The 20,229-nt window shown below is 41.3% G+C and overlaps 3 protein-coding genes across 3 annotated transcripts in view; all 3 read right to left on the reverse strand.

Annotated features, from left to right (window-relative positions):
- Positions 1-20,229, reverse strand: part of LOC146675685 (protein NLRC3-like) — a 388,198-nt gene that overhangs the window by 91,122 nt on the left and 276,847 nt on the right. The gene's annotated exons all lie outside the window — the stretch shown is intronic.
- LOC146675688 (protein NLRC3-like) lies at positions 4,703-6,917 on the reverse strand. The gene is made up of 2 exons (XM_085400631.1): positions 6,619-6,917; positions 4,703-6,477 (listed from the first exon to the last, which is right to left on the reverse strand). The coding sequence occupies exons 1-2, from the start codon at positions 6,824-6,826 to the stop codon at positions 4,703-4,705; spliced, it is 1,983 nt and encodes a 660-aa protein (XP_085256757.1). The 5' UTR covers positions 6,827-6,917.
- LOC146675689 (uncharacterized) lies at positions 10,797-11,536 on the reverse strand. The gene is made up of 3 exons (XM_085400816.1): positions 11,289-11,536; positions 11,027-11,176; positions 10,797-10,914 (listed from the first exon to the last, which is right to left on the reverse strand). Exons 1-3 carry the CDS (start codon positions 11,375-11,377, stop codon positions 10,797-10,799), a joined length of 357 nt encoding a protein of 118 aa, XP_085256942.1. The 5' UTR covers positions 11,378-11,536.

Genomic DNA, 20,229 nt, shown 5'->3' on the forward strand with positions numbered 1-20,229 from the left:
AATAATTAAAATAGAAAACAAACCAACAAAATATGTAATTAACTAATTTGAATTGTACATAAATACTTAATGAATTATTTTAAATGAAATTAACCGATAATTCATTGTGATTTTGTTTTGTGTTTTGATGAGCTAATAATCAGCTCTCTTTTTCTCATTGTTGTTCTAAGCCGCTTATCCAAAGGTAAGGCACTACCTGTTGAATTATTTCCAAAGTGTGCCAAATTGGACATTACAAATTAAAGTCTACTCACTGAAATTACTGGGGAATGTCTGCTTTGATTTCGATGAGAATCTCATGACAGTACTGAGGATTTAATGCAGTTGGACTGCTAAAAATGATTGAATGCGGTTGGACCGCTAAAGGATTTAATACGGTTGGACCGTGGAAAGCAGTTGGACTGCTGAGTGATTTTAGTATATTAGGGAATTTGGTTATTGTTTGGGGTGGAGCCCGTATTGGTTATAAGGTTGGACCTGCTTCAGTCTTACACTTTTTTGGCTGTTTTACTGTTGTTCCAAAGTATTATAAATTATTCAAGAACGTCAGTTGGACTGATAGGAAGCGCAGTGCTCAGAGGTAACGCTTGCCAATGCCAAGGACGCTTAGGCATTGTCCTCGAAGAGGGATAGTCAGTTGGTCACTGTGGAGCTTGGGGCACTCCAGAATAACTAGGAGTTAGAGTCTCCTTACCGTTTGGAACGGTAGTCTGCGCTTTTTTGGCCAGCAGAAGTTGGACTTCGGGCGTGTAATTTTAACTTAAAACTTCGGGGTAAGCCTTGGCTGTGAAATGCCAAAAATAGAGCTTCAGGCAAAGTTTGGGTTGGTTGATGCTTTTAAATTGAGTTAGGGATTTTAGAGATGAGGCCAGAAACTGTTGGACAGATACTGGTTAATTGATCACAAAAAAGTTGGACTTTATCGGTTGGACCGTTAACTTAAATTTGTCGAAATTGTTTAGGCGCTAAAGCTGACAGATGTGACAGTGGTTGTAAATATAAGACGTCTTTGTAATATAAAATAAGAGATCTCTGTGTGAAAGGAGTCTGAGGCAGTGCTGGAGCTATTTTTAGACTGTGTGTGTGTGAGTGTGAAAATGCAAATTAGTCAGCAGTGAACTGTTTAAACCACAGTTGGTTTTACAAATACTGCTGCAAACATTGTTGAGTGTGTGTTTAAGACGCCATTTATGTTCATTAGAGGGCTATAAATAAAGTTTTGAGTTGCCGTAGTGGATGTATAGTAATTGACTGAGTTTTGATATATAAATATAGTGAGTGCACTGTATATATTTAAGACTAACATATTACTTTTAGGAGTAACCTCTCATCAGCAATAAATGCTGGTGTGTTTTATTTTTTCTATTCTATGTGTGTGCTGTGAGAATTAATAGAGGTTTCAATTGTTTTCTTTGACTTGCTCTTTCTGATTATGAAAGGCATGTCTGAAATACTCTTAGGAAAGCGTGTTGTGAGTATATTCCTCAACTCTTGTCACAGTTTAAGTGTGTGAATGCTGTGAGTAGCAGGTTTTGAGTGATTGGGTGTGATTTGTACAAAATAATAAATAATAATAACACTATGAAAGTTGATAGTAGAGTGAGTGCAGAAGTGGAAGTGTGAGAGAAAAGGCGGTGTGTGTGTGAGACGATCTGACAAACGCAAAGAATTTAGTATATTTAGAAGTGTGTGCGTGAAATAAGGGTGAATTGTTTTAGATCAAGACTTAGTAAAACAAGAGTTTTATTAGCCTGTAAAAAAAACAAAACAGGAGAGATAGAAACAGAAAATATGGTTCTGAGCAGCTGCAAGGTTGACAGGAAATGGTGTGTGTGACAGGAACTTTGCATGCCCATAAAAGGAACTGACTGTGACAAGTGAGCACACAGAGAGAGAAACATACGAGGTAAACTCCAGGCAGATGAAGCAAATGGAGGTTTTAAGAAAAGAAATGAAAAGGATATTAATTGTATGCTTTAGTGTGTCAATACAGGTGGACTTCTTTCAACCTAGAATCTTGAGTACAAAACCATTGATTAACAGAATTGGGAGGAAAACAGGCCAGATTTTGGCTTAAAATTTTACAGCTTGACCTCCCACTTGTCCCGATCCTGAGAAGAAGCTCATAGGACAGTTAATCTCCTGATGAAGACCGACAGAACATCGTGGACTTCAAGAATTAACAGCAGGCAAAAGACAGTGCAACTGAAACTACACTGACGATACCAGCAGCAGCATGGAAGAAAAGCACGTGATGGAAAATGCACGGTGAACTGCAGGCTGGTAAGAACAGTGTGACATAACTGTTTAAAGACACTGAATGGGATATTTTGCCAGGCTGGGATTTAATCTAAAAGGAAAATACTGAAAAGAGCAACGGAGAAGAAACAGAGAAGAAACAGACTGTGTTTGCTGGGGATCACAAGACAACAAAGGACACTAAGAGAAGGGCACAGGGGCCAGTGGGAAGGTGAAGCCCAGACGAGTTCGACTGCGAGAATAGAGGGTACAATTGGGTTGAAATTGAAGCCGGAACTCAGAATGGTTTAGGGATGTCCACGTCACAAACAAAGAGGTAAACAAAAAGAAGGTAAAATAAAGAGAGAAAATAACTGACAATTACATTAATGAATAGAAGACACACATACAGATATTACATAGATTTATTTTTAGGATAAAGGGGAGAGCTTATACGTAGAAATGACTTTTTATACATATTGCATTTTGTGCCTTTAAGGGAGTTGTGGCTCAATTCGTCTCTTGTGGGTCACGAGCCTTTGGCTAGCGCTATGATTAGCCAATCTACTGTGAGGATGATATGAGTTATTGAAGGATTGCACACGCTTACAGACATATAGAGTCCATAAACACACATGACAGTATTGATTCCAGGCAAAAGGCCTCAAATTAATTTAGCGTTTAACTGAACTTGAGCTGGCCCTGTAACAAGTGACAGAAAAGAGGAACTGAATAGGAGTTTCTTGCTTTAGAGAAGGACCAAAGGAAGGAAAGCATATATTTTGGTTAAGTCTGATAAACTAGAATGAGAAGGTATTGTTACATCAAAGGAGCAAGATGAAATAAAAAGGCTGTACCAAAAACAGGTTATAACATAGGAAATGTGAGTTTTAAAATGAAGTTAGTGTTAACACACAGGAGTTGTTTCAAGGCAGCGTTTAGCTGTGATAAAATGTATGCAGGAGTAATTGCTTATATGTTTAAACTTAATTGATTAAAGTGGTTGTTTTTTTTTTGGATCTTTTAGTAGAATAGGCGCTTATAATGATTTTCTTGTGAAAGGAGATTCTAGGTCAGAGTGGAGGCCTTGCAGCAGCGAGAGTTCTGTGTACAGGATGTTGATGATTAGATAAGGCAAGCGACAGGAAACGCATGCAGGGACGTGAAAGCAGCGTTTTAAGAGTTTTAAAATGATGAGTAACGTTGAAGAATATATATAAATACAAGTCAATAAGTCAAGAAGATAATTAGGATCAGGCTTTTGATTAAAGAGTCCCAAAGATGATAAGTTAGGGAGGTGCAGGAAAAGGTGTTTTGTTTGCTTTAGAGAAGATCTCGGCGACCACAGGGGGGTGAGGATCCTGGAGGCCCGAGGCATGATGGACCACAAGAGAGGGACGCAGAAAAAACCTAATCTTACGCATGGAGTGTTCTCGAGGGGGAGCTGGTGTTTATTACTGGACCACTTAGATGACATGAGGTTGTCTGATTTGCTGCTATTGTTAATAATCATCATCATTACCATTGCATTAATAATATAATCTACAGAATTGATATTGCATTCAGATGTTTAAACAGTGTGTGTCTTTCAGAAAGACTAAGTTGCAGGCTGACAGGAAGTTGCAGGTTTGAAGAGTGTGTCTTTTGCAGAACTGAAACCGAAAGCAGAGTCTAAGTGCAGGTTATTTTGAGGAGCCTTTAAGGACGAGGCACACACTTAGTTAAAGAGAATCATTTATAGGTGGAAGTTTAATCATGTTTTGCTCGGGGTTGCAAAAGAGCAGTTTGTCGCAGAACTGCTGCTGATGTGTCAAGATGATAAGCGAGCATCCGGCAGTGACAGGAAGTACCTGCCATGAAGATAGGAGATAATGTTCTTTTAAACTGTGTTAAAAGTCATTGTGGTTTTGATTTGACGTATGCATATATTCTGTTTGTGACGTATGAGGGGGCGTCATTAAATTCAAGCCCTGATGGTATAAAATATCTATTTATGCTTTGATTAAGTCGGAGATCAGCCCGGTCTGCGAACGGAGCTGGTCTTCCCACGCGTGTATTTCATTAAAATCGTTTGACCAAGTTCTGGACCATGGTTGTTTGTACTCTCCTTCCCCAATATTTGAACCTTAACATTAGTTTACTCAAAATAATTTTAAGACATCAATATTAAAGGTTAAATTATGATAATGAATACATGCAACTATAACTGATGACATAAGAATTTGGATTTTTTAAGCTAAAGCGAAGGTGCTGACTCACTTGGCATGTTACTCTCAAATCCTCCCTAATAACAAGAACATAATTACACTTTAGCCACAAGAGGGCAGCAGCATTAATACAAGTCACGTGTATATAAAGGTACAGTGATTATATTACAGTGATTTTGACAAAAACAAAACAGAAGTTGATGCAGTGTGTTTTTCCATAACATACCAACCAAATTAAATAATAAAAACTTTATAACTTACAGAGCTTTTTTAGAGACTTTGACCACTGGCAGCAGCCTCAGAAGAGCCTCCTCTGAAGCAAAGTATTTCTTCAGGTCAAACTCATCCAGATCTTTTTCTGATGACAGTAAGATGAAGACCAGAGCTGACCACTGAGCAGGAGACAATTTATCTGTGGAGAGACGTCCTGAACTCAGGGACTGTTGGATCTCCTCCAGTAGAGAACGATCATTCAGTTCATTCAGACAGTGAAACAGATTGATGCTTTTCTCTGCAGACAGATTCTCACTGAGCTTCTCCTTGATGTACTGAACTGCTTCTTGATTGCTCTTTGAGCTACTTCCTGTCTGTGTCATCAGGCCTTGCAAACGAGTTTGATTAGTCTTCAGACCCAAGAGAAAACGAAGGAACAAGTCCAGGTGTCCATTGGGGCTCTGTAAGGCCTTGTCCACAGCACACTGGTAGAAGTATTTCTCTGTCTGAGAGCTTGTTTGTTGTTTTTCCAGCTGATTGAGTCCAGAGTTGATGAAGGTCAGGTGGACATGAAGAGCAGCCAGAAACTCCTGAACACTGAGATGAACAAAGCAGAACACCTTGTTCTGGTACAGTTGTTTCTCCTCTTTAAAGATCTGTGTGAACACTCCTGAGTACACTGAGGCTGCTCTGATATCGATGCCACACTCTGTCAGGTCTGGTTCATAGAAGATCAGGTTTCCTTTCTGCAGCTGATCAAAAGCCAGTTTTCCCAGTGACTCAATCATCTTCCTGCTCTCTGGACTCCAGTGTGGATCTGTCTCAGCTCCTCCATCATATTTGATCCTCTTGACTTTGGCCTGAACCACCAGGAAGTGGATGTACATCTCAGTCAGGGTGTTGGGCAGCTCTCCTCCCTCTCTGGTTTCCAGCACATCCTCCAGAACTGTAGCAGTGATCCAGCAGAAGACTGGGATGTGACACATGATGTGGAGGCTTCGAGCTTTCTTGATGTGGGAGATGATCCTGCTGGCCTGCTCCTCATCTCTGAATCTCTTCCTGAAGTACTCCTCCTTCTGTGGGTCAGTGAACCCTCTGACCTCTGTCACCATGTCGACACACCAAGGAGGGATCTGATTGGCTGCTGCAGGTCGTGTTGTTATCCAAAGGCGAGCAGAAGGGAGCAGGTTCCCTCTGATGAGGTTTGTCAGCAGCTCATCCAATGAGGTGGACTTTCTGGTTTCTGTCAGGATTTTAGTTTTGTGGAAGTCCAAATTAAGTCGACACTCATCCAGACCATCAAGTATGAACACAACCTGGAAGTCTTCAAGCCTGCAGATTCCTGATCCTTTGGTTTCAGTAAAGAAGTGATGAACAAGTTCCACCAAGCTGAACTTTTCCTCTTTCAGCACATTCAGCTCTCTGAAAGTGAATGGAAATATGAACTGGATGTCCTGGTTGGCTTTGTCTTCAGCCCAGTCCAGGCTGTATTTCTGTGTTAAGACTGTTTTCCCAATGCCAGCCACTCCCTTTGTCAGCACTGTTCTGATTGGTTCGTCTCTTCCAGGTGAGGCTTTAAAGATGTCTTCTTGTCTGATTGTTGTTTCTGGTCTGTCTGGTTTCCTGGATGCTGTTTCAATCTGTCTGACCTCATGTTCCTCATTGACCTCTGCAGTCCCTCCCTCTGTGATGTAGAGCTCTGTGTAGATCTGATTCAGGAGGGTTGGGCTTCCTGCTTTAGCGATGCCCTCAAACACACACTGGAACTTCTTCTTCAGTTGGGCTTTAAGTTCACGTTTACAGAGTGGAGCAAATATTTCTGAAGGTAAGAAATTCAGAAACAAATATTATATAATAAATATCATAGCCTTTCAGTACCCTGAAAGGATGAATGTCTATTGGTCCATTTCTTGAGCTATTAGGAAAGATCAATATTCAGTCTTTAGAGAAATTCTCTTACTGCTCTGCAGATGGTCAGCCATCTCATGCTGCTTAAGTCTCCTCAAGAAGTGGAGTGTGATCTTCAGAAATGCTTCTCTGCAGCTCTTTCTTTCATCTTCATCCTCACCTTCAAACATCTCCTCATCCTCCATCTGGCTCTTTAAAGTTTCTGGGTGATCTGGACTCAGAAGCTTCTGGATCTTCTTCAGCTCGTTCTTCACAAACATGGTGATGTTGTCCTCCAGCCGCTGGAAAAGAAGACTATATGAATTACCCAGTGGTAAATGGACTGGTTCTTATATAGCTCTCTTTGATACTCTGTGCACACAAAGCATTTATACAACATGCCTCATTCAACCAAGCACATTGTTCTATGCTTAAATACTTTCTTTCACACTCTGATGGATGCATCAGAGGGCAGCTTGGGTTTAGTACGTTACCCAGTACATTTGCCAGCCAGGGTTTGATTCACAAACCTAACTAGTAGCTGACCTGCTCCCCTCCTGAGCTACAGTCACCCCAATCTGACTGAAATCATGGAGCCCAAACTCTGACTTATGTTGGACACACTGACAATCCTCTGGTCCACAAAGTGCAGCATAGAGGTGACTGAAAAGAACAAATGTAGACGTAGTACTACAAACCATAACCACAGAGTCCAGGTGTGTTTGATGTTGCTGTGCAGACTGACCAGTGGAAACCTCTGCTCTCTGCTGGTCCACTCTGTGGAGGAGTAATGTATAATTAGCTCATGTTATGTCTGTCCACACACAGACACAAGCTAAAGGTCCATGAAGTGATGTTTGGATGGGTTCAGTCAATCAGATGACTGTCATGGTGGAGCTTTGCTAGTCCTGCTGATCCCACTGAGAATTAACAACTCAGTTTCCAGATGTCTGTAGTTTTCTGCTCAGTTTCTTTAGTCCCAACAGCTCTTACCATCTCCTGCATAAAGCTTTCCCTGCATGCTCAGATTCCCTGGAACAAGGTGCTCTCTTTATATCAGTGACTGGTTTAAAGGGACAACTTGCAGTGCTCGCCAAACTTTGTGTCAGCAAAAGTAGTTCTAATGTTTCTTACATTTATTACATTTTTACATTTTTACACACACAAATCAATGAACGCAAAAACATAAACTTTCCAGATATTTTGTTTCACAATGTTACAAAACTCAGTTCACAACTCCACAGTCTGATTTACAAGTACAAAATATTTATGACCACAGTTTGAGCCGATGTATGTCCCGAGTCTGTGGACTCAGTGGTTTTGTTTTGATTGTTATTGTCTTTTGTTACAATTTCATTCTGATTAAGATTTTCTAGTTCTGAGGTTTTGGTTTCTGTGTTCCCTCTGTACTGTGTTAGTATTGTGTCTCTGTGTTCACTTCCTGTTTTATTTTGACAGTGCCATGTCCTATGTTAGTGTGTCTACTTTTGCTTCCCCTTGTCTGGTTATGTCCAATGAATCCTGCTGTGTCTCCCTTTTCTCATTCCCTGATGGCTCTTTTGTGTATATGAGCCCTTTGTTTTCTCCTGCTTGTTGCTGGTTCGTCTGTGTTGTCTCCCCGTGTCTCCGTTTAAGGTTTCAGGTTAGTTTTGTAGTTTTTTCAGTAGAGGTTATCTTAGCTTCTGCACAGGCCATCTCCACTGCACTTCACCATTTCAATAAAGCTCACTCACTTCACAGCAGTGTTGGCATCTTGGGTCCTTTATTAAATTCAACATGGCTCGCCCCGCTAGCCGTGACATAAGATGTGAAAACAATATCCAAAAAACACGAGAGACAAACAGGAAATAGTTTTAAGGTGCAGGGCCAACAAACTGAGTCTAGCCATGAACTCAGAGTTGATTGAATTAGCATTTTGAATTGGCTGATCTGAGCAATCAAGTCTATGTTCACTTTGAGTTAAGATTATACGTGATTGATGGAAAAGAAAAAAGCCATCATCAGCAACTGATTCTGATTTAGCAGGTTTTCAAATCTAAACGGTACCCATCCCTAGCTGGCTGTAGTTAAACCTTTACTTAAAAAGCATCCCTAGACCCAGCTGTCTTAGCTAATTATAGGCCGATCTCCAACCTGACAATCCTTGAAAGAGTAGTTGGGGGGCGACAATCAGAGGGGCAGTGTGATGATCTTAGGTTACAAACTACCGCAGTCAAGTCATTAAGGGAGACGGGATCAAACTGCTCTAAGACAGCTGAGCACACAGGAGAAAGACTCGGATCTGAGGCAGCAGTCGGCGAGACAAGAGCCCTAATAGATAGAAGCTTGTTGTTAAAAAATGCTAAAAAGAGTGACGCTGAAAAACTAGTTCATGCATTTATTACTTCCAGGCTGGACGACTGTAATTCATTATTATCAGGATGTCCTAAAAACTCCCTGAAAAGCCTTCAGCTGATCCAAAATGCTGCAGCAAGAGTCCTGACAGGGACTAGAAAGAGAGCAGATTTCTCCTGTTTTGGCTTCCCTTCATTGGCTGCTCCTCACATACAAGGTCTTAAATAATCAGGCCCCATCTTATCTTAATGCTGCACCACAACACCTGATCTCTGGTTTCCTCACCTCTTCAATCCCACTTTAATACTTGACTAAACTCATTTTCCTGTTTAGGTGTTGAGGCAAAGCCGCCCATCTACAATGCAGGCAACAGCAAACGGAGCTATTTTTGATTCCCTTTGGGTTTTTTCTACTTTTGTGCTACAAAATGTTCAAGCTGATTAAATTCATTAGAATAAAAGTTCAGATAATTTTCTCATATTAATGTTGGAGGTAGAAATTCAGGTAACTTTGCACAAAAACTGGCAGAAATTTCCTTCAAAAGATGGCGTTTTTACTTTAATACTGTGAGTACATTTCAGAGCCTGGACTCTTTTACCTTTACTTGAGTAAAGAAGTTGAATCATTATTTCAGCTTTAAGAGGGTATTTTAACACAAACATCAGTCCTTCTACTTAAGTATGTTTGACACTTTGTTTAATCATCATTTTTAATGATCAAATATAATTATGTTTGTTATTTGTGGATTTTAAATGTCCTTGACAGAGACAGATGATGATCATTATCCTGCACTGTGGTCTCAGGTTTGGTCGAGCTAGCACAAAGAATGGCTATGTTGAACTTCCTCCTGGGATCTACACTAAGAAGTGAGTCCAACATTAGCAGGGTCTCTTTCCTTTATCTGGATTCACTTTAGCATTCACAGTCACGTGAAGCTTGTTATTAACTCGATAAGTCAACCCAGGGTTTCAGCTGAGCGCTCACATGAAACACATGGTGTTGGCAGCATCTGATCAATCATATTCATGGAGCCGTGTATCAGCAACAGAGCAGCTGAGTTTGCAGAAGGAAGTCAAACTAAACCACAGGAACAATATGAGGAGATTACACACATAATAAAATACTAGCAGTAACACAGCTGCTGCAGACAAATCAGTCGTGTGATCGTGTGTGAGAGGAGAAGGACTGTAAAGGAGTTTGGTGTTAAAAGCTCTGTATGAATGTGGGAGACTTTGAAGGGCTTTAAAAAGGCCAATATAAAATAAAAGGCAGCAAAATTGCTGAGTGTGAAAGTCACCAGACTTATCAGACCTCTGTGATTAAGACCTGTAAGAACACCTGTTTGTACTTGTTGGCATTATATCAAACACACACGTATATTAAGCCTTTGTTTGAACTCTGGTTGAATTTGTTACTTTCAGACTGTGAAACATCACAGAGGCTGCAGCTGCAGATCTTTTATTCACCTGGAAATTTACTTTAAATGTTAGATGGAAAATGTATTGCTCAGTTTAACCAAAGTAAGAACAAGAATCCATAAACCTTCATAAAGACAAACATCTCCCAGAACATTGAGCTGCTGAAGTGTCACTGAAGGGAAAAACTATTTGTCCTCCTCCATCCAGCAACACCTGAAACACCTGAGTGGAAGCTCCTCCCTACACTGTGTTTGAAGCAAAGCACAAAGGAGACACCTGCTGGAGCAGCTGGAGTCCTACAGACACTCAGCCTCTTCACTACACAAACACCTCCTACAACATCCACTCTTTCCACTCTGACTGCTGTGTTTGTGGAAACACTCCAACACACACCGCTTCACATACCAACATAGAAATGTGTGTGAAAAAGAGCTGAGCTGATATTAAACATGACGATTTATTCAAAAATACAGAGTCAGGAACAACATCTAGACACACATTACCTCTCAGCAGCAGAAGAACAGCCTTTAAAGTCTTCACCAACACCCTTCGACTCGTTGCTCTTTAAGGAAACACAGCTGGGTTCAGGTCCAGGAGATTCTGGCCTCTTATTGATCCTAAAAGAAAAACAATAAATGTCACAGCTTCATGAGACAGGAAGGAAAAACTGGAAATATTAAATTAAAGACATGATGAACAATGTGAAACTCATAAAAATAATGTACTTACTCTTTGTCACATAACAGTCTTTTGTTAAAGTTTACACCAACACCTTTCGACATGTTGCTCTTTAAGGAAACACAGCTGGGTTCAGGTCCAGGCTCTGGATTAGTTTCAGGGTTATGTCCAGCTGAGCCTGGTACGCCCCACAGCTCTGGGCTTTAAAACAACACACACAGAGGTATGAGTGTGAATAATGATGGAGCAGTGATGTGAGTGCTGAGCTGTGACATGGAGAAGAGTCATGGACAGTTAGAGATGGTCATCTCACCTCTGAGCTTTGGTCTGGCTCTCATGTTCCCCACACAGAGTGCTTTTAGAGGGAGGGACTCCCTCCTCTCTGTCCTCACACTGATCCATGCTGCTCAATTCACATCAGCTCACACACACTTTCTACCTTCACCTGCAGAGGAAACACAAATCATTCATGTGCACATCAACTGAGAGCTGCAGAGGTCGTGTCTGATGTGTTGGACTAACATCCATCTGAGACGCAGCTTTCATCAGTTCACTACAAAAAGTGTCACAGAGCCCAGTTCAGCCTCCAAATCCTCCATTACTGTAGTCCTACAAAGCAGCAGGTCAAACATGGCTGCAGAGAGCAGCTTTATGTCAGTAACCATGTCCAGGACCGAGCTGACTGCTTACAGAGTTCATACTCTAACTGCTAGCTGCCCTGCTAGCTAAGCTAACTCAGTAACAGTGACTCTGACAGCAGTTACTGTGGAACAGCGGCCGAGCTCAGGACACATTCAGTGTGTTTAGTCTGAGTCCTGGACTCTGATTCAATGGATTCAATCCAGCTCAGAGTTTCATGTCTTCATCAGAATAAAATACATGTACTAATATAACAGAAGTAATGCTCTGAATGCAGGACTGTAATGGAGGATAAATAAGGTTTTTACAGCCTGAAAGAAACATTCAGTTCATGTATTTGTAGACAGTGAAGCAGTTTTTAATACTGCAGCTGTTTCCTTCACCTGTGTGTGTGTGAGCCACACCTTCATGTGCTGCTTTAGAAATATGTGGTCTGACTGCTCAGACTGAGTCTAGGAGGAAAGTTCACACGCTGGAGAAAGTTTTGTTCCTAACTTTGTCAGAGTTCGGCTCCAAAGACAAAGAAGACGGAGCTCACAGTCTGTAGATGGTCCTCAGTGTGTGTGTGAAGCACACAGGAGTGTGTTTATGTCAGGAAATCAGTGTGTGTGAAGAGTCTGAGGGAGTGTGTGAATGAGACTCAACACTGAACAGTCCAAGAAAAGCGTCTGGATTTCTTTAAGTTTAACTTAAAGAAGTCCAGACGCTTTTCTTTTTGTCTCCATAATGTCTCCATAATGCTGCAATGTTATCTGCCCCAGAAACACTGTGCAGAAGCTCTGATGGTGACACAGAAAAGTCACAGTGGAGATACTTCTGTCCACCTTTGATTAGACTCATTATAAAAAGGAAACAAAGTTTGAACACAGTCATGTTTCCAGTTCACTGACTTACATTTATTCCATGGACACTCACTCTAACCTGAAGCACAGCTACAACCCAACATTGTTGAGGCCTCATCTCCTCCTTTCCTGACTGTAGAGGTTAAATATGCAACAACCAACAAATAAAAGAATTTGGTTCATTTCAAAGAAATTCACACGGTGACCAAGTAAAGTAACCGTAGTAAAGGAGACAACATCCCGTTGATGGTGGGATTATTTGAAAGATTTGCTTTGGTCACGTCACCAAATGCAGTTGAACCACCCGTGGATCCATGTTTGACCATTCTACCACTCTGAGCTCTGCTTTTGAATCATTTTATTATTATCATCATTCATTTATTCATTCTTTGGAGGGGGGCTATTTCCTAATGCCGCCCTAATAAGCTGATGTTCAAGGGGAAATATAACAGAAACTCTTTCAGTGTTATTCATTAATAAATTAACAGATAAACTGTGAAGAAGAAAAAACTGAGATTTAAAGGAGAGAGTGAGAAACTTGATCATCCATCCTCATAATACATGTTTATCAGTATCTGCTGTGACCATACTGCAGTAATAACTACTGTTATGATATTTTGATACCACGGTTAACATTTACAGGATATTGTTTTATACAGGAAAACTGTTACTCAATAAGGCCCATCTACTAGTTGTTTTTCTCTTTCTCTCTGACCCAAGAATTAAGGTGTAAGACTCACAAGCTGGTACCAGAAGGTCGAAAACACCACAGAGATGAGACCACTTCCTTACTCCCATCCTCCCTTCCTTATCTCTTAGAAAAAGGCTCGTTAAAGGCCAGGTGGTTTGTTTCAGAATTCACTAATGAAAGAACTCTGTATTTTATGTCTAGGAGTGTATTTTGCTGGGATGATCATAAATTACAGCTGAACTGATAAACTACACAAGGGATACTTTGCTCAGAAGGCAGGAAGACGTTTCCTTATTTAGTCTGTACCGGTTTGAACTGGGAAAGCTGACACACGAACCTTTTTTTCCTCTATATAAACTGCTGTGTATCAAATAAACCTTTGAGTCGATTGGGAAGGCAACCTAAAGCAGTCTCTGTTTTCTTGTTCTCCCAAGCTGCTCCCGAGCTCGTACTAACACGCTGAATGGCATACCTGAGTGTTACTTTAAATAATTAGGAATCTTAGAAGGAAAGGACAGAACTCTGCTTATCGCTCACGCCACGGAGGAAACCCGGGACGGCAATTTCCTTCAATTTTGGTGTCAGAAGTGGGATGACTGACAGAAGGTAAATATGCGTCTTTCATATTTATATAAAGACCGTATTATACCTCTCTCAGTGATCGATCCATAAAAAAAACGGGATATGCTGACGAAGTTTCACTTAGTGATCCAGAGAGATACACTGACGACTTCCTCAGTCCCCGAATAAAGTAGATTAACCCTTGTGTGGTGTTGGTGGACACAGGAAGTTGCCTGTTGTCTTGAATATTTTAATTTTGTTAAAAAATAATAATAATAATAATAATTAATTGTTTAATTAAACGTACGTTAAAAAGTGAGAAGTTGCTCACTCAGAAAAAGTGACACAGAAAGTTGCCTGTTGTCTTAAATACTTCTCGTTAAGTGAGAAGTTGCTCACCAAAGAGTGACACAGGAAGTTGCCTGTTATCTTGAAACGTACGTTAAAAAGTGAGAAGTTGCTCACTCACAGAAAGCTAGTAAATAATTAAATTTAATTTTGTTAAAAAAAAAAAAAAAAAAACGAAAGAAAACTGAAAACGGGTCTCACAGACCCGATTACCATACAAGGGTTAAAAGCAGTAAATTAAAAGCAGAAAGACACAGGAAGTTGCCTGTTGTTTTACGAGAAGTTGCTCGTTAAGCGAGAAGTTGCTCGCTAAGTGAGAGTTGCTCACACAAACAAAAAATTGCTAGCAATAAATTTAAAGTAACCTCAGCTGTGCCGCAGCGAAGTACTAACATAAATCCTTCAAGCGTGTAAACCCCTCTGGAAATCACTGAACATGGGTCAGAATTATTCAAAGACCACAGACAGGTCCGATAAAAAATCAAAATTACCTGTAAAACCAAAAAAAATTAATTAAATTTAAAGTCTCAAATAACGGCTCAGTATAACTCCCATTTCCGGTTACGTGTAACCTACGTCCGCGAATCGGTGAAGACGTCCATGATCACGTATCCAGAACATGCGGAAGTGCTTATGTGACTGACTTTGTTTACAACTTACGGACTGTGAGTACAATGCATTCTAATCTCTTTTCGGAGCCTTATCCCGAACGATTATCGCCAGAAACCAGGTCAGTAGAAATGTTGAATATCATTTGTGATAAGAAAAGTAGTCTGCTTAAAAAGTCCTGTAGAAAATATGATAGAATGCCGCGACGTGATGCATCAAATGTTACCGCTATGGACAAAAGGACCGGAACCAGGCGTAGATACTTTAACATCAAATAAAACTAGTGCAGGCTCTAGCAAAGAACATAAACCTACCGCAGGAAAAGCTAGTCTTGCATGCTCAGCCATTCAGCCCACAGCCCCGCCGCCTTACGAAGATGAGACCGAATTAATAGTCGCTGTAGCAGCTGCACGTAAACAATGTCAGCATTCTGATCCAACCAGCTCAAAAGAAAGCGACAAAAAACCTGAATCACATGCAACGGGTCTCAGCCATCTCTTTAAACAGGATCAGGAAAAACAATATATACGCCGCGAGGAAGAATTAGCAGAACATAAAAAAAAGAGAGAAAAACTTTTGAAAGAAGAATGTGAGGAACTTATGAAAAACAATTTAGACGACTATGAAGAAAAACTTTTGCATCAGGCAGTGTCCACAATAGACACCCACATGAAACGCCACGATATCGTAGCTAGAGGTTTAGAGGTAGCTAAAGAAATACCTGTTACCCGAACTTTAATAAAGACTTATCTAAAAGAAAAAAAGGAAAAACAAAGCCGGAATGACAAAGGTCCTCACGCCAACACTCGCGGTAGTAAACAAACAGACCCAAAGCATGATAAAGCATCCACAACTGCAGAGTTTTTGTGGGTAAATAATGACAAAATCACCGATTTCTTTAAGAATCTAAAGAAATTCCTGCTAACAATGTCCAGAGACAAAATTGACTTAAATGCAGTAACTATGTGTAAACAGAAGCCTGATGAATCTATCCTAGTATTCATAAAACGCTTTATGCACTGTTGGACAAGCTAGAGGTGCAAATTTAGCTCAGTTTTCCAGCAGCCGCAGACACCCAAAGCAAAAATGAATTTGTGTATTTAATTTAACATAAAGGGTGAAATGTTTGCTGACACTGATAACAGCTTATGTTTTCTCTGCCCTATGTACCGACATGATGGAGAAGGAACATCCTCTGTGTCAGCTGGACCCTCAGCAGAGAATGAACTCAACATCCTTTTTGTCCGGTACTCTATGTCACACACTGTGCCAAAAAAACGTGTACAGACGCCACTAACAGGTAATCCCATGACTGGGAGCCACACTTTTGTTTCTCTCACACTTTTCAACAACATGATAACTGCTCACACAAGTGAAGGTCAAACAGTGATTTTGTCACATAACTCAGACATAGGTTATGACATAACTACACCATGTCGTCACATAGATCTAACCTAACCTATCCACTGTACTATTTCTGCAGTTACATTGCCAGCTGAATACCAGAATATGACATTGTGGTCTAAAAGTGAGAATGATATAGGATTTATTGACTGTACACTTTATCACGTACACCTATTAAAACACAACAAGCAGTATATGTCAAGCAACATCCCATTTCTGCCGAAAAAGCCGCAGCTCTAGATGTCATCATAGGAGATTTATTGACTACAGGAGTAATAAAGCCTACAGTATCTCCATATAATACTCCTGTCAATCCTGTGCCAAAGCCTAACAAACCTGGCGTATGGCGTTTCATACAAGACTTAAGGCAAATTAATGCAGTCATTATGCCTCTGCCACCTCTCGTTTCAGATGTTCACAGCATATTGACATGCTTTGCATACACACTTTACCGTGGTGGATTTATGCTCCGCTCCTTTTTCTCATGAAGACACACAGCCGTTATTTGCATTCACACATAGAAATAAGCAGTACACTTGGACTCGTTTGCCCCAAGGCATGATAGACAGCTCTGCTGCTTTCTCAATGGTGCTTCACTCCTCCAGGGCTGCACCCTGATCCAGTATGTGGATGACCTCCTCCTCTGTGCTGAAAGTGAAAAACTATGTCAAACTGCTACACACATGCTTCTCCAGCACCTCCAAAAGACTGGCCACAAAGCATCAGCAAAGAAAATGCAGTACTGTCAGACTTCTGTTCAATATTTGGGATTCACACTGTCTCACGGAAAACGTTCCATGACTGCAGACAGGGTCAAAGCTGTGACCTCTGTCCCTCGTCCCACTACACAGAAGGAAATGTTGTCCTTCCTGGGCATGGTGAACTATTGCAGACAGTGGATACCAGACTGTTCTTTTCATGACCACATTCTGCGTGACTGTTGTAAAAAAGAGAAGCCTCCTCAAATACTGTGGTCCACAGAAATGACTGCCTCTTTCAATGCATTACAGGGAGTGCTGACCTCCGCCACTCAAAGGTGCTGCCTGAATTGTTCAGGAATGCCGGCCTGCCTGAGGGCAGTAGCAGCTTGCTCTATCATGATAAGGGACTGCGAGAAGCTCACACTCTCACATGACACTATTCTACACACCAATCACCAGGTCACGACCATTCTAGCAGACATAACTACACAACATATGCAAATCTCACTATAAAAGCGAGCAGCACACCCAATTCGCCAGCACATTTATTGATCCTATGCTGTGTTCTTCTGACCGACAGGATGGCTCAGACAGGCTTGACGATCATGACTGCATGACACGTATACAGGAATCCACAGCACCACGTCCAGATTTAGAGCAGACACCTATCCCAGACTCAGCCACGGTTTATGTGGACGGGTCCTGTTCAAGGCCGAGTGACAACTCATTTCTTTGTGGCTATTCAGTGGTGACATTGCCTGACATCATACTAGAGGCTCACTCATTACCATTTCACTCAGCACAAAAAGCAGAGCTCATGGCTTTAATACGCGCCTGTGAGCTACATTTGGATAAGCATGTGACAATTTACGCAGACAGCCGCTATGCATTTGGCGTTGTGCATGACTTTGGCACATTGTGGAGACAAAGAGGATTTAGATCTGCTGATGGAAAATAAATTGCTAAATTCTGATTTTGTGCAAAGACTTTTTCAGGCTATACAGCTACCATCGGCCGTTGCAGTTGTAAAAAACGAAAGGACACAGTACAGCTGACACAGACGAAGCAACAGGTAATGCCTTAGCAGACGTGACAGCCAAAGCTGCAGCTGCATCACAGCTCCCACCTCCGCAGGAAGTATTATCTGTGCCCCTACAGCTGCCACTTGTTACACTCCCAGACTATTTAGGAACAAATGTTGATTTAAAATTCATACAAGAGCAAGCCTCTGCATGTGATTACACCTATTGGGAGAATAATGACTGTACCTTAGATGACAGAGATGGCTTATACAAAATCTTAAGGGTTTGATTGCCCTCCCATATTCCCTGATGCCAGTCCTTGCCCGACATTTTCACTGTGTGAGTCATGTCGGACAAAGAGGGGTAATAGGGGCAATAAAATCAAGATTTGTAATTGAGAAAACATCACATGCAGTAAAAAGCATATTAGCAACCTGTTTAACATGTGCACGAACTAATGTAGGTAGCTCAAAAGCAAAACATCAGCATTTACCACAACCAGATTTTCCATTTCATACATTACAAATTGATTTTACACATATGCCAGCGCAAGGAAGCATCAAGTACTTACTGGTAATAGTGGATCAATTTAGTAAATGAGTAGAAGCTTATCCAACATCAAAAGAAACTGCAGAAGTAGTCTGTCAAAAGTTGAGCAATGAAATAATACCCAGATTCGGAATACCTCACCAGATTAACAGTGATAGAGGATCTTCATTCACATTAGAAGTAATTCAAAAGTGTGCTAAAACTTTAATGACCTGGGTCAAATTACTTACTCAAGTCCTGTGTGAGATTAGAATGACTCAATCTACAGTAACCAAATTATTTCCATTTGAAATAAGACTATTTCCAACACCATGGTCAGCTTCCAGAGGGGCACCGCTAGTAGAAGGTGATGTATATTGCATTGTCCACTGATGTTCACAACCTGGTAGAAAAACTGAATAATAACTATCAGAAAGTTTGTCTCTCTCAGCCTTTCCCCTCCACAGTTCCACCAGTGGAGACAAGGAGATGCATGTTGGAGAAGCCACTAAAACCAAGGACTCTCTGGGAGGCCGCGCGTGTTCCAGCCCCAGACTGTACTGGCAGTGACGAAGAACCAGCATCCTTACGGACGGACAACCTCAGTGGATTCATGCCAGCAGGGTTAAGACCAGCCCAATCGGACCATCTCAGGCGTCGGATCAAGCAGACGACATCTCCGGCGAGCCAGCGCCCGGAACTAGAGCAAATAAACACACACGGGTAGATGACATCTCCGGCGAGCCAGCGCCAGGATCCAATGTACATACACACACAATCACTGATTAACACACAACGCCTGAAAGAACAACAACAAGGTACTCAAACATCCAGCAGGAACAGAAAGCCAAAAGTACCACATGATGTCTAACCTGATAAAGCCAGACTCATTCCATCCTGATAATGGAGAAAATGAAATGCCCATTGTCATCACACGACGCTTATTCAATGTCTCTCGAACCTGGGACCAGGCCAGGAGACAACTGAAGAACTGTTTTTCTTATATATTTAGGTTATCTATCATATCTATCGCATTAACCTTAGGATTTCTCTTTGCTATTTTGTATTGTACACTGCAACCATGTTCATATTTCTGCAGGTCATATTTTGCTGACTATACCTCATGCTCTATTTTGCAAGACACCTACTTAATGCACTCCTCACGTTCCCTAAAATCAGTAAATAGCAACATAGACGCCACTAATAAACCATTTTATGCACCCTCTAGAGCAGGAGCTAACGCCTGGTATGAAAATGCCAGAACAGCCGCTCGTGATTTAGGAAACAGTAACTGTTATGTCTGTTCAAAGGCTAATCCAGAACAGGTAATAGTAGGATACCCCATATCCGGTTTCCCCCTCACTGAGGGACTAGAGGAAATCGGCGGAGATAATGCTCTCCTTAAAGACGCTTTACAGTTGACTCTGAGCCCTCTCGACTGCCTACTTAGACACACACACACACCAACTAACCCTGAGACTCCATTAGGCGAATTATTGAAGTTATCTAATGACACCGCAGGGACCTGCGCCCCAATGAAACGCCCTAAGAATAGGTTAAAACCCTCACTGCCCTTAGGACAGATCCCTCTCCATTTTAATACTAGTATGATATGTCTGCGCAGACTAAAGTTAACTGGCCCAGACACACACATAGATTATACAAAGGATAACTATACATTCTTCTCTGACTCCCCAGGTGCACGCTGTAATGAGACATGGCTAGCTGTCTCTATGGCTGAAGTTGTATCATATCTGGAGGAACACACACACAGTTCAAGTTCGAGCAGAGACTCGATCATTGTTCCCCCAGACGGTGTATTAAATGACACTGACTGGGGGGAGTTAGTTAAATCACACATGGTCACGCGCCTGACCAGACCAATCCCACATGCTTATTGGTTGTGCAA

This window comes from Rhamphochromis longiceps, linkage group LG3 (assembly GCF_057381845.1).
Source record: "Rhamphochromis longiceps isolate RC_006_pf linkage group LG3, R_longiceps_female_GT1.1, whole genome shotgun sequence".
NCBI lineage: Eukaryota > Metazoa > Chordata > Actinopteri > Cichliformes > Cichlidae > Rhamphochromis > Rhamphochromis longiceps.

Bases quoted from the DNA above. Each gene is read 5' to 3' on its own strand.
- LOC146675688 (XM_085400631.1), bottom strand. From the start codon at position 6,826: ATGTTTGTGAAGAACGAGCTGAAGAAGATCCAGAAGCTTCTGAGTCCA. The intron at 6,478-6,618 runs GTAAGAGAATTT...TCTTACCTTCAG, and splicing joins GGCTGACCATCTGCAGAGCA to AAATATTTGCTCCACTCTGT.
- LOC146675689 (XM_085400816.1), bottom strand. From the start codon at position 11,377: ATGGATCAGTGTGAGGACAGAGAGGAGGGAGTCCCTCCCTCTAAAAGC. The intron at 11,177-11,288 runs GTGAGATGACCA...GTTGTTTTAAAG, and splicing joins AGCCAGACCAAAGCTCAGAG to CCCAGAGCTGTGGGGCGTAC. The intron at 10,915-11,026 runs GTAAGTACATTA...TTTTTCTTTTAG, and splicing joins AGACTGTTATGTGACAAAGA to GATCAATAAGAGGCCAGAAT.